Consider the following 15,188-nt stretch of genomic DNA (forward strand, 5'->3'; position numbering starts at 1 on the left):
GATTGAAGTCAAATTGTGGCAAGATTTTAAACTTTATTTGACAATTTTTGAGATATTTGATGGAAGAAGTGACCATTCAATCATAATAGTACATAGATAGATACTGAAAAAAAATATGGATATAAAAGAGTGTCAACTGAAAACAGAAAAACCATTTGGGAGATTTTATAACAGTTAAATGATAAGAAAATCTTCCCTTTATCTTGCCAACCAGTCAAGCAGCACAATTATTTTTTTTTCCATTGTGACAAATTCTAAGAAAGAACAGACTATATTTGATGCCTATTAATTAAACATTCTCTCTTTTTTTGGATTTAATACCTCCTCCTCCCACTCTATGGGATTTCTCTTTTTGAATTCAGAATTTCTTCCTAGATGTCTGTTCTGAGAGATCTCTGACATTTTGTTAATGGAGTCATCAGATCTGACCATATAACTTCATTTCAAAAAACTTCAGATGTAATTAATAAACCACCAAATAGAGGTCATGGTTCTTCATCTATTCACATTCTGACATCCCCATTCACTTTCAGCCTAACTTCATATATATTCTGTGTATATAGTCTTATGATCTATTTTAACTTAACTTAATTTTAAATTCAGAACACTTGTCTGTATTTACACAAAACTTCCCTCTACAGTTTCCATATTTGATGTATCCCATCTTCTCAATAAAGTAAACTGTAAGGAGTGCTAGGTGGTGCAGTGAATAGAGTACCAGCCCTGAAGTCAGGGGGACCTGAGTTCCAATCTGACCTCACACACTTAACACTTCTTAGTTACATGATCCTAGGCAAGTCACTTAACCCCAATTGCCTCAGCATAATCTTTAATTTCTCTATGGATGCCCTTCAAGGTGTTAAGAAGATACTAAAAATTTCATTAATAGTATTTTAAATTAAAGGATTATGTTATCATGTTGATTATTATAAATATTCAAATTAACTGACTTAACTATACTATATTCTCCTTTTATGTCCTTTTAGACAATCTAGGAGAGATGACATAATACTTCAAAATTATTTCAATTTGCATTCCTTCAATCAATAACAATTAAAACATTTCATGGCTATTTAATTACTTTATCTGAAAACTTATTCATCAATTGATGATCCTACTTTTTGTAAATTTGACTCAGTTTTCTATATATATTTGAGAAATGAGGGCTTTATCAAAGAAACTTGCTTTATTTTATTTCCACAGTTATGATGGTTAAATGTGTTCCTCTTCATTCTAGTCCTACACTGTGAATTTTATTCTCTCTCTCCTTTTATCCTAGCTCTCTTTAAAAGTATTTTTTGCTTCTGACTAACCTTCCCCCAATCTGCCCTCTTTTCTATCACTCTCTCCCTTTTCTTATTCCTTTAACATCTTATTTTCCTATAAAGTGCCATAGATGTCTATATCCAATTTTATACTAATTTCTCTTTAGCAAATTCTGATGAAGTAAGGTTCACCAACCCCCACCCCAATTCCCTCAACTTCCCCTCTGCTATATATACATCTTTTATGTGAGATAAATTATCTCAATTTACCCCTCCCTTTCCTTTTCTCCAGGTATATTCCCTTTTCTCATTTCTTAATTTTATTATATTTTTAGATATCATCCCCTCATATTCAACTTATATGTGTGTTCTCTATCTACATATATTTCTAACAGCCCTAATAATATGAAAGTTTTAAATATTATAAGATATCATTTTCCCATGTAGAAATATAAAAAGTTAATCTTATTGAGTTCTTTATGATTTCCCTTTCCTTTTTACCTTTCTATGCTTCTTGCGTCTTGTATATGAAAATTAAATTTTCTATTCAGCTCTGTTTTTTCCATTAAAAATGCTTAAATACCCACTATTGTAGTAAATTCTCATTCCCTCCCTGAAAGATTATACTCAATTTTGCTATATAAGTAATTCTTGATTGAAATACTAAATCCTTTGCCCTTCAGAACATCATATTCAAAATTCTACAATCCTGTCATGTAGAAACTGTGAAATCTTATGGTATCCTGGCTGTGGCTTTATGATACTTGATTTCTTTCTTTCTTAGTGCTTGAAAGATTCTCTCCTTGATCTGTGAGCTCTGGAATTTAGCTATAATATTCTTGGGAGTTTTAATTTTGGGATCTCTTATAGGCAGTGATCTGTGGATTCTTTTGATTTCTAATTTACCCTGTGCTCCTAAAATATTAGGAAAGTTTCTTTTGATATTTTCTTGATAAAATGATTTCTAAGCTACTTTTTAATTATTATGGCTTTCAGGAATCCCTATAATTATTCAATTATATATGCTGAATTTGTTTTCCAGATTAGTTTTTTTTTCCAATGAGATATTTCACATTATCGTCTTCTTTTTTTCCATTCTTTTGGTTTTGTTTTATTATTTATTGATTTGTCAAAAGCTTCCTAGCTTATACTTCTGGTGGTGGAGTAATTAATATTCCACAAGATGGTGGAGTAAAGTCAGAAAGTTACTCAAACTCTACTAGCTTCCCTCAAAAACCACATCAAACCAAGCATCTGAACAGAGTCTTACAGAATAAAACCACTCTCCAACTCAGCATCATCTTTCAGGGGAGCTAATGGATCTTTATTGAAGTAAGAGACTTTAAATTACTTCTATTAAAAGAAAAAAAACAGAACTAAACAGAAAATTTAATTAACACAGGACTCAAGAGATGTTTAGAAAGGCAAAATGGGGAAAATAAATAGTATTTAAGGGTTGAACTGTTTACATCCCTAGAGGGGGAAATGATATATGTAACTCTTGAGAACTGTATCTGTCCCTGGGGCAGGCAGAGGGGTGATTCAAATGGATTGAGGGTGTGGTTGGGAATTGACTGTGATGTGATGAAGTGAAAGAAAAAACATTAAGAGGTGAAAAAAGAAAAACAAAAAAAAAAAAGAGGTGAAAAAAGGTCTGTACTGGAAAAATGGGAAATATAATATAAAATAAGACATAATATATAATAATATAAAATATATAAAAAAGTAGGTATAATAGGACAATTACTTCACATGAAGAGGCCCAAAAGACCAATTACAATCAAGGAAAAGAAAGGAGGGGGATAAGCATTATTTGACTCTAAAAGGGAATAATTAAATCATTCAATTGAGTATGGAAATTTGTCAAATCCTATAAAGTATGAGGAGAAAAAGAAAACGGAGGGATAGGGTAGAAGTTAGAGCATAAACACCAGGGGAAAAGGTAAAAGAAGGGGAAAATGAATGATATAAGGTAAAATAGAGGGTAAAAAAGTAGAGGTAGAAATTCTGATCTCAGAGAAAGTAAAATTAAAATTGAACAAATAATTAATGAACTCACTAAGAAAATATCTCATGGGCCCGATGAATTCACAAGTGAATTATATGAAAAATTTAAAGGACAATTAATTACATGTATGTAATTATGTATGTATGTAAATATGTAAAGTATTTGGGAAAATAGATAAAGAAGGAGCGCTGCCAAAGTCCTTCTGTGACATAAATATTGTACTGATACCTAAACCAGGAACAGCCAAAACAGAGAAAAAAATTATAGATCAATCTCCCCAATGAATATTGATGTAAAATTTTTAGATAAAATATTATCAAAGAGATTACCACAAGATAATACATTATGACTAAATGGGATTTGTACCAAGAATGAAGGACTGGTTCAATATTAAGAAAAAGATTACCAAAATTGACCTTATCTATAACAAAATTAACAGAAATTTTATGATAATCTTAATAGATGCACAAAAAGCTTTTGACAAAATTAGCATCCATTCCTATTAAAAACACTAGAGTTTTCTTTAGTGGAGCCTTCCTTAAAATAATAAGTAGTATCTATTGAAAACCAACAGTAAACATTATTTGTCATAGAGAAAGACTGGATGTATTCCACCCAAAAAAATAATAAAAGAAAAATAAATTAAAGTAATTAGAATAGGCAATGAGAAAATAAAACTACCACTTTTTGCAGATAGAGTATCCTAGAAAATCATTTAAAAACCTACTGGAAACAATTCACAATTTTAGGATGTTGTAGGATATTAAATAAACTCACACAAATCATCAGTATTTCTATATTTTCTGACAAAACTTATCAGCAAGAGACAGAAAGAGAAATTCCATTTAAAATTAATGTAGACAAAATAAAATTCTTGGAAGTCTATGTGCCAAGACAAACCTAAGAACTACATGAACAAAATGATAAAACACTTGTCACACAAATAAAGTCAGATTTAAACAATAGGAAAAATATTAATTGTTCACATCTAGGTTGAGTTAATGTAATAAAAATGACAATTCTGACTAAATTGATCTACTTTTTCAGTGCCATATCAATCATATTCAGATTTGCTATTTGAACTGGTTAAAAAAAAAAAAAAATCTTTGCTTGAGTATCCTTTTTGCAGGCTGAACATTCCAGTTAATAGTTCCCAGAACTGATTTACAAAATTCTGGAGTCAGGGAATTTTCTACAAATGCTTCAAAGATTTAAAACTCTACCAATTCTACAAATCTAGACTTAATTACATTTCAGGGTGCATTGAAAGCTATATCTTTTCAACAAAATCTTCCTTAATTAGTTACAAACACTTTCCCCCTAGAAAAACAGGAGTGTAAAACTTGCTTTTTTTTTTTTTTTTTTTTTTTTTTTTTTTTTAAATTCTGGGTTTGTTTTTGTTTTATAGATAGGTAGATAGATAAATAGATAGATAGATAGATAGATAGATAGATAGATAGATAGATAGATAGATAGATAGATATCCAGGGCTCTTCTGCAGGAAAGACATATTGATATTAGAAGTAAGAATAAATATTGTATATAATTATAATGAAAAGATACCTATAGACTCATTCTATTTGAATAAGAATTCCCTATAGAATTCAGCATAATTGTATAGTCTGTGTTTGCTTTTTGTTTTTTGGGGTGTGTGTGTGTGTGTGTGTGTGTGTGTGTGTGTGTGTTTTAGGAACTAAAGAAAAACAATGCACATTTACTCTATTTTATAATATCAATTATTTTTGAGATAAATAATGGTTTCATGGGGTAGTAGCTAAGATCAACCTGATAGAATGTTCCTTCATTTAAAAAATAATACTAAGATTAAATTGTTTTAGAAATAAATGTCCACCGATGACCCATTGTCATAACCTTTTTTTCTTTATCTTTGGATTTAACACTGTAGTGTTATATATAGTATTAGATAATAATTTATAGCATTAAGTATAATTTGAAGGGCAATATTCTGTACCATTTATCTAACCCACCTGCTAGTGACAGTGCCTGGAATATCCATTAATAGAAATAAGTTCCTTTGAGTTAAATTATTTGATCTTATGTTTAGAATTTATTTAGCAACTCTGTTATTAGTCATTAATAGTTTTGCTGTATATATTTTCAATGTTAAATGAGTTAGGGAATTAGTAAAGCTCTAAAAGAGTTAGGCACGAACAGATAGGTTTTGATGAAAAAAAGACAAAAGGTGAGAGGTACCATAAGAGGGAAAACCTGTTTAACCATAGCAATGGACAGCTAGGAAACAGCATGATAGTTGAAATAGTGTTAAGGGGATGGAGGCAGGTAGAAACTCATTAGGAGGCAAATGGAGGGAGATGAAATTCATTCTGAAACATTCTAATTAGCAATTATTAAGCCAAATAAGTAAGCCAAAAGTTTGAAATCATAGATATGAGGGTGATATACAGTATCACAGTTAACTTAAATCCTAATAGGGGAAATGGATATATCTAAAGTAATTATAATAAAACATGTTATACATCATAAAGCAAAATAAATTCTTGGAAGTTAAGAAAAGAAAAAGATGATGGCCAATTTGGGATATGATGGAAAGTTTCATGAAAGAGGTGACATTAAGCAAGATCTTGAGTAATTTTAGCAGGTACATATGGGGAAAGAAGGGTGAGGCATATTCCAAGCAGAAAAAATACGATAAGCAAGGAAACTTGAAAGCCTAAAAGATAAGGACTATTCAGCAAAAAAAATAAATAGCTCATTTTGGCAAGAGTATAGCATAAATATAGAGAAGTGCTTAGTTAGAAGACTGGAAAGATAAGTTGGAATCAGGTTGCAGGCAGAAAATCTTCAATCTAACTGAAAGTATAACCTCTGTCCATAATGTTGCTCTCTAAGCTATTTTAAGTTGTTTTTTACTTCCTGGCTAGGAGTGATGAGGATTCAAAAAGAGAGATAAGCAGAGGCGCGCGCGTGTGTGTGTGTGTGTGTGTGTGTGTGTGTGTGTGTGTGTGTGTGTATGTGTTAGTGATTTCTTATGATTTAGATCAAAACTTCTTAAACTGTGGACCACAACCCCAAACAGGATTATGTAACTGAATGTGTGATCACAAGCTTATGAGCTGTTAAAAAATCAATTGATTTGAATATCTAGTTCATATTCCTATAAATCTGGGGGTCACATAAAAAAATTCAGGTGAAAAGGGGTTGTAAGAGAAAAATGTTAAAGAAGCCCTGATGTAGACATTACTACATCCAATGCCAGATATGTCAGGAAATAAAATAATATATAAATAAGATAGTAGAGAAAGTAGGAGACATGGAATCAAAGGTAGAGGTGAATGGCTTCACTCAGTACTGGGTTAGGCAGAGCTAAAATGATGGATTTTGGATAGCTACCCACTGAACTCTGTGAACATTGCTCTCCAAGCAACTATAAAAATAAATAAAATTTTAGACCATCAGAGCCAACAAAAAGTAGATGACAGGATATTTTTCTAGCCTAAGGAAACTTAAAAGGTCACCATAGATCTGTGGACCTAGGTTAGAAATCTGTCTGGAGCCCATGCATATTCTCAGGGCAGAAGCAGCAACATCTTTGGAGCCCAGAGATAATAAGGAGTTACCTAATTGCTCAGAGGATCCATTAATGATGCTGGGTATAGCTGGAACCGATTGACAACTCTATTATTTATATGTAATTCTGAATTGTAGTTCTTGTGTGGGATTGTCACAAAGGAACAAGGGCTCTGGTCAAAATACTAAAGCCCAATCTATGTAGATGCAGGAGACCTGTGTTAACACCAGAATGATAGTAGTAGTAGTAGACATGGTAGTATTAACCAAACTTCTGCCAGGATCATACTACCTTGGAAAGACTGAAAATTCAAAGAGCCTCAGAACTACTTCTAAAAACAGTAACATGAAAATGCCCCCAAACCTTAGGGGAAACAAACTTCAACTTTAACATAAATTTAAATCAATAAATAGACTAGAAAAATAAGCAAATAATAAAAACACATTTGACCATGAAAAAAAAAAAAACTATTAGGATACCAGAGGAAACAAAGACATAAATTGAAAACAAAAATGTGAAAACTGACAAAATCTAAAAGAAACATAATTAGACCTAAGCTCAATAAAAATCCCTAGAAGAGTTAAAAAAGTGATATATGAGTAAGGAAAAAAATGAGAGTGATGCAAGAAAAAATTTAAGACCTTGGTAAAAGAGGCAGAAAAAAATATTGAAGAAATTAACACCTCAAAAAAAAAAAATATATAGAATTGACCGAATGGTAAAGGAGGTTCAGAATTTTTACCAAAGAAAAGAACTTACTTAAAAAAAATTAAAATAATTAAATAAAATTTAAAAAGAGGAATGTACAAAAAAGAAAAAAAAAACAGATTTGGCCAAATGCAAATATATATATATATATATATATATACATATATATATATGCATATATATATATGTATGTATGTATGTATATATATATCACTGAAGAAAATAACTTAAAAATTAGAATTGGGGAAGAGAAAAGTAATGATTCTAAGACATATCAAGAAACAATAAAACATAGACAAAAAATAAAAATAATATTGAATAAAATGTAAAATATCTCAATAAAAACAACGATATGAAAAAAATTAAAAATTAATAGACAACCCAAAAACTATGAACACTATGAACAAATAATGATACTGGACATATTTTGAAAAAAATTATAAAGGAACACTACTATTATATTTTAGATTTAGAGAGTAAAATGATTGTACTTTATACTTGAAGAGGACCAAAATGACATCATTATGTCAATGTGTCTTACTCTTGCTGATCATACCATTAATAGATTGAAAGGCTAGTTTACTACAGGTTAAACACAAGTATTCCAAATATTTGGACACAAATAATGGATTAAAGAAGTCATTGATTACAAGCAAAATAGACTTTTGAGCAGTGACAGAATGAAAGAGAGACAGGAAGAAACAGATAATATTGGGATTTAGTGAGATACACATTTAGTAGTCATCACTGTTAATATGAATGGAATGAGCTTATCCACAAAATGGAAGCAGAGAGCAGAATGATTACAGATCAGAATCAAGTAATATGTTTACAAGAGACACACTTGAAATACAAATACATGCATAGAATTAAAGGACTGAAGAAAAATATAAAATTGGCAGAGATAGTAATCATGTACTCAGATAAAGCAAAAGCACTTAGTTCTTTGTTATGGGAAAGAATTGAAAATAGAGGGGCTTTTATTTGATTGTTTTACAATCAATTGGGCATAGGCTGAACAGCATAGGATCTATGATTGTGATGCAGTACTATAATGCTCTAAAAATGATATAAGAATTTTTTTTGAGGAGGACAAAAATAAACATAGTAAGACTTATAAAACCTAATGAAATATTAACTGAGAAGAACTGGGAGATCTGCACAGTTACAACGATGTCATACTAATGATCAATTGTAAAGGATTTAACTACTCTGATCAATATATATGATCATCTAAGACAATTTCAAAGGACTCATGATGAAAAATGCTATCTATCTCCAGAGAGAGAACTGATGGACTCTGAGTACCAATTGAGGTATAATTTTCTCTCTTTATTTTTCTAGCCTTTTTATATATAGCTAAAATGGAAATATTTTTGGCATGATTATACATGTATAATTCCTGTAATATTGTTTGTCTTTTCAATGATGATAGAGGGCTTGGGACAGAGGGAGGTAATTTGGAACACTATAAAAATTAAAGAATATAAGAATAAATAATTTCAAAAGAAAAATCATGGGTCAAGTACTCATTAATGGGAGGAATTAAAAATAGGGTAAGTAAAAATATAAAGAAATTCTGAGATAAAGAGGTGGAAAGTTTTACAGTTAAATTTGGGTTAGTTGCCATCTTCATAGTGAAATGGCAGTTGAATATTTTTTTCTGTCAATAAAAAACATAGGCAGAGATAAGATTAGCAGAACAAGATGTTTGGGAAATTATTGAATGATCATTATAGCAAAAGTGAATAAAATAATTTATTGTGCAGAAGTAACTTTTAAATATAACCAGTAAATACAGTGTCAGATTTTTCTAACAATATTAGGTAGCATATGAATATAGAAATCAGATAAAAAGTATTTCTCATGTTTCAAAATTTACAAGGAAAGACTGATAAGAGACTAGCTATTGTAAATATCAATTAAATTAGATGGTGGGATAGAAATTATGTTTAGAAGCATAATAGGAAAAGATTAATAGATGCAAACTTATTATAAGATCAAAAAGCCAAGTATAATGAATAAAATTGAGAGACGTGGAGAGAAATACTGAGTTCCAGAGCAGATTTTGAACATTTGAGATCTTGTAGGAGAAGCAGTTCTATGAGATAATTCCAGAGTTCTACTGTGCTACAGACTGAGATAGAAAAGAATTCATAGTATACAATAAGAGCATAGACTTAGAACTATAAATGATTTTAGAGATCAGATGGGACAATATTTTCACTTTATAAACAAAGATAGTCGACCTGACATGGTGTAGGAGCCAACTCTTAAAAACTGCTCTATTTTGGCTAGAGTTGCTTGAATTCTGATAATGCCTGTGTCTGCCCAGTAATGAACAGTAGCAACAAAATTTGATGAAATAATTGAAAGAGTTTTCAGAGGAAAAAATGTTTCATTAAATTATTTTGAGTTGGTCCAATTAAGTGAGATAAGTTTCCTCTTAAGACTGACTTCTATCTCTAACCTTTTCTGAAAATTATGGCTTTATTCCTAAATACAAAGAATACCAATACATAATTTTTAAGAAATACATAAAGATACTTTTATATAGATATAAAATAACATTTTTTTGAATTGGTTTGATATTTTTATTCCTTTTTACCTTTAAGTTTTTTGGTCTCCCACTTATTTTTGTAGACCATAGTATTAGATTCATTCAATTCATTCATTGAGGAAGAATTTTGTTTTACAATAAAAATGACATTATAAAGGATTTTGATTTATTTGATTTGGGATCTTAACTTTAATTGATATAGAATTTTAGTCAACTACATTTTTTTGAACAAGGTTTACTATGGCAACTCTTTGGAAGACAAACTGTCCAACTGTGACAGATGTATTTCTTAGACAGCTTTACCTCATTTCTATTCTTCATCATTGCTTGTGACAAGAAAAGCAATTTTCTCAGTCAGGGTATATGGGCTTTAGCTGAGTTCTGGCACTTGAGAGAAAGGGACTTGACTAGATCTCTTGTCCTTTCTCAATTTGCTTAGTTGTAAAATTCTATTGTTCTTAACAGGTATAATTCATATATAATTAGTTTCCAAGGCCTATTGATTTTTCTTTTAAAATGCATTTCAATTCCCTTCATTATTTTCTATTTCCTTTAAACCTTGACCCTACATACTTATACTTGGAAAACTATAATGGCTTCCTTATTGACTTCTCTGTCTTATATTTCTCCCTAACTTTTATCCATTCTGCATATTGCTGCCAAATCAATCTTTCTTGAAAATTATTCTTACTATGTGCTTGATCTACATAGAACCCTTCAGTGGCTCCCTATTTCCTACCTGAATAAGTCCTTGATTTCCCAGCACTCAGCAATTTGACCCTATCTTGTTCTACTCAAGTTACTACTCAGTTTATAGCCAGTAACTGGGTTTCTTTATATACCATATTAATTTATTTTTTTGCTTCTCTGTTCATGATTCCACATCCGGAATAGCATCTCCTCATTTTTTCTGTGCATCAAAATCCTATTTATCCTTTAGAGCTTAGATCACATGATCTCCAAGAACGCTTTTATGACTTGTTGGAATCCTTACTAACTGCTAACTAATTAGAGTTGATCTAATCTTACAAGAAGATGTTTTGGCCAGAACCTGAAACAAGGTACTAAGTAGAACTAATCAAGACAAGGCTTGTGTTCCCACCTTTACTCATTGGAGTCCACAAGTATGCTAGCTTCACAAAGTAGACTTTCTACTTTCAGGGAGTTCACACCTCCCTTAAAAGCTCATTGGGCCAGAGAGCACTATGGGAGAAAACCAATCCCATTCTCTCAGAAGAGGCAGATAAAAGGCCAGCAATGAGGGATCTATGGCAGAATACATTTTTTCCTCTTGGCTGGCTGATCGCGCTGGACTCGAGAGGAACGACTCTGGTGCAGAGAACACTTTGACGGATTTCAGTGGAGCTACGCCAGAAGCCCTCTCTCCGCGGCAAGTTGGTGGCTGAGCTCCCCAGAAGGAGATAAGAGAGACCTTCTATCTCTGTCTTGGTTGGAGGCAGAAGAAAGCAGAGGCAGAGGCTGAAGGACAGAACTTTTGGATTTGGAGACATCCGAAGGGCTCCAAGCCTCTAAACCGGCTGTGCTTTGAGAAGAACAAACTCCAACTTTTGAACTCTAACAATGACTATTTTGTCTTTGAATAATTTTTGAAATCTTGCAACCCTGATAGTCTGCATTATGAAATCTAGGTAATAATTGTATTATTGTTGTTGTTGTTCAGTTGTTTTAGTCATGTTTGATTTTCTGTGACTCCATTTGGAGTTTTCTTCATAGAGGTATTGGAGTGCTTTGTCATTTCTAATTCTAGCTCATTAAACAGAATAGAAAACTGAAACAAACAGGGTTAAATGACTTGTCCAGAGTCACACAAATAAAAAGTGACTAAGGCTATATTTTAACTCTGGAAGATGTGTCTTCCTCTTTCTAAGTCTGACACTCTATCCACTGTGCTGACTAGCTGTCTCCATTGCATCATACTGTTTTATATTGTATATTGTTTTATATATGTTTTGTATATGATATATTTCTGTAACCTTATAGAACTCCTTTTTCAATTCTGTATTCTCCAAAGTGCTGAACACAAAAGTATTCACTAAAATTTATAAATTTATTGATTGAAAAAAATCTATTTATCAGTTATTAAAATAATAATGTAACTTCAGAAACAACAATGATTTCTTTTCCTTAGAAGGGAAAATTTCTAACAAATGTATAACATTTTATAAGATCTTTGATCTCTTAGAAACAAACAAATACAACAAACAAAAGCCTAACAACTTCCTTTTCTAAAAAAAAAAAGAGTTGCTCCTAGTCTATCAAATTCATTTTTCAGAGGCTATTATTTTTAATGATAGTTTGATAGTGTGATTTTGGAAACATAGCTGGGATAATTATACTTATATTCATTTCTTAATAATATATGGTTCCAGGAATAAAATTTGTAGGTTGGACAAGGGCATTTCAGAAAAGTATCATAATTTGACTTTTTTTGTACATAATAATTCATCAGAGGGGTTCTTCAGGATTATCTATTGGAAACAACAAATGTGTGCTGGCTATGGGAATATTACTTAGGTTTAAAAATCTATAATTTACTTATCATGTCTAAGTGAAAAGGCCTAGGGGTCCTTTGTTGTACTTCTCTCTTTCTCCTCTTATCAGATTGAAGTTTTGGTTACATTTCACAATCAAAATGTACCTGCATGATGATTTTCCCCTGTCCTTTCTTATCAGCCCTTTAAGTAAAGGCCAAATTATTTAATTATTCTCCTCAATCCATATATATATGCACATATACATAGACACATCTGCGCACACATATATGTATATATATACATACATACATACATACATATACATATGTATGTATGTATGTTTGTATATATTCTTCTTCAAACCCAACATCACAGGCATATTTATTTATTTATTTATTTATTTATTTTTGGGAATACCTTCCTATATAAATCACAAAGTAAGTGTACTTAAATGCTATTACAGCATTCATATTTAATGAAAATAAAGTAGAGGAAGCCACCATTTTGTAGGTGTCTAATCTACATTTAAATAATTAAAATCCATTGCCTTTGACTGTACCTTACTAAACTACTGGCACTGTCTGGATCTTGAGCAGCTACTGTGCCAACCACTGTTCCAATCTTCTCATTTTCATGGACATCCATAACATAAGAAGGCATCGAAAAGAGTGGTGGTTCATCAACATCTCCCACAATGATTTTCAGCATAGTAACATCTTTAAATGGGCCCAGGTGAGAAAAGCGGAAATCAAGATGTGTATTTGCTCCTTCTATGTTGAGAGTGTATGACTTCTTCTTCTCATAGTTCAGTGGCTGTGAAAACAAAATAAAATTTCAGCTTTCCCTAGTGACTTAAATTAACTTTCCAAACAGGCATTTTCTTTCTATTATAAAGCATAAACCAGAGAGAAGAACAGGCATTGAAAGAATCCACTACTTCCTTAAAGGAATCCCAAAATTAAAACTACAAGGAATATTGTAGCTAAGTTGCAGGAAAAAATAGCATAAAGATAACAAATAATTTGCAGCTTTAGACTTCAGAAGAGTTTTAAAGCTTTTTCCATAATAATGTTTGAAAAATGTGACACAAATCAAATATGGAATTTTTACAATTAAGATACAAAAATCATTAGCTTACTGATGCAGCAGGTAGTGGTGAGAGATTGTCAGTACTACTCAGCTGAAGTGTTTTCTTTTTATTATGGGGGTGAAAATGAAGCAAGGGAATGAAACAGATGAACTACCATATTTCTCTTATCTGCTCCTATCACCAGTCATACTGCAATAGGAAACTCCTAATAGAGACACCATTTTCTATTGAAATCATGAATTTTGTCAGCTAGAGTTTTCTAAATTTTTAGAATACTGGGAAAAGTAGAGATGCAAAAAGGCACTTTGAATTTGGTGTCTATTTACTCTTGTTCATCCAGGGAATTAAATGACATTAAAATTTATATTTCATTAAAATATATAAAGAAACAAATAAATAAAAAAAGATACTTTACATAATGGATCAGAAAGACATTTGTCTTATAGCTTGATTTTTTTCCCTTTTTTTTCATCATTTGCTTAGTCTTTTTAGATATTAATAGAAAATAAAAGCCAATTTGTACATTTAGCACTAATAATAATTTGAGCAAAATTAACTTTTTATACATTTTTGTATTATATATATATTTATAGTGTGCTTTTAAAAAGCACAAATATTTTAAAATTCTATGTTATTTTTGAAATAATTTGTGATATTATGATGAAATTTTGATGAAAAAAGTTAATGTTAATATTAGGCAGCTAGATAGCTCAATGAATAGTGATTAACCTGGAGTCAGAAAAATTGAGTACAAATCTGATTTCAAATATTTATTAGTTTTGTGACTCTTTAGAGTCATTTATCTATCACAGTGCTTATCACATTTGAGGAATGATGAAAGTGAAGAAAAAACACTTATATCACAATTTTGTAGGTAGGATAAAATTAAATAAAATAATATTTGGGAAATATGGCAAACTTTATAGTATGCTATAAATCTCCAATATGGCAAACTTTATAGTATACTATAAATCTCCACTATTAATACCTAAGTAATTAGAATTATCTTGAATATCACAATATTCACATGTCCTCCCTCTGTTGGATAATGAAAAATGCAGATATGATATGCTATGTAATTGAATGGAAGCTTTCATTAGTTTTATTTTAGTTTAGTAGTTTCTTCTTAATTCATTTGGCTCCATAGACTCATAGGCTTTAACTCATCTCACTCTACTAGAACTTTTTCTTTGAATATAATTTTAATTTTTCCAAGCAATGAAGCTTCCTAATTTTTTCTTTGGATACCATTCAGTTGTCTAATGCAGCTGACTCACAGAATCAATTTCTATTTTACTTGCATTGTCTGTTTCTTAATTTTTGACTATCACTCTTAATAATTAATTTTATATGCCCATTGCTCTTTTTTAACTTAAAAATAAAATTTCTCTCCTAAATATTTATACCTTTCAAATATCTGAAGATGTTATTATCTTTTCCATCAGTCATTACTCAGCCAGCTATAGATATATGGAGTTTTTAATTGTTTCTCATAAATCATTTCTTATATTC

General features: G+C 30.8%; 1 protein-coding gene across 1 annotated transcript in view; it reads right to left on the minus strand.

Moving 5' to 3' along the window:
* Positions 1-15,188, minus strand: part of CDH18 (cadherin 18) — a 518,729-nt gene that overhangs the window by 140,406 nt on the left and 363,135 nt on the right. Inside the window, exon 7 of the mRNA XM_051969876.1 lies at positions 13,146-13,399. Coding sequence (XP_051825836.1) covers positions 13,146-13,399 — 254 coding nt within the window. The remainder of the gene's footprint in view (positions 1-13,145; positions 13,400-15,188) is intronic.

Source organism: Antechinus flavipes, chromosome 1 (assembly GCF_016432865.1).
Source record: "Antechinus flavipes isolate AdamAnt ecotype Samford, QLD, Australia chromosome 1, AdamAnt_v2, whole genome shotgun sequence".
NCBI classification, from domain to species: Eukaryota; Metazoa; Chordata; class Mammalia; order Dasyuromorphia; family Dasyuridae; genus Antechinus; species Antechinus flavipes.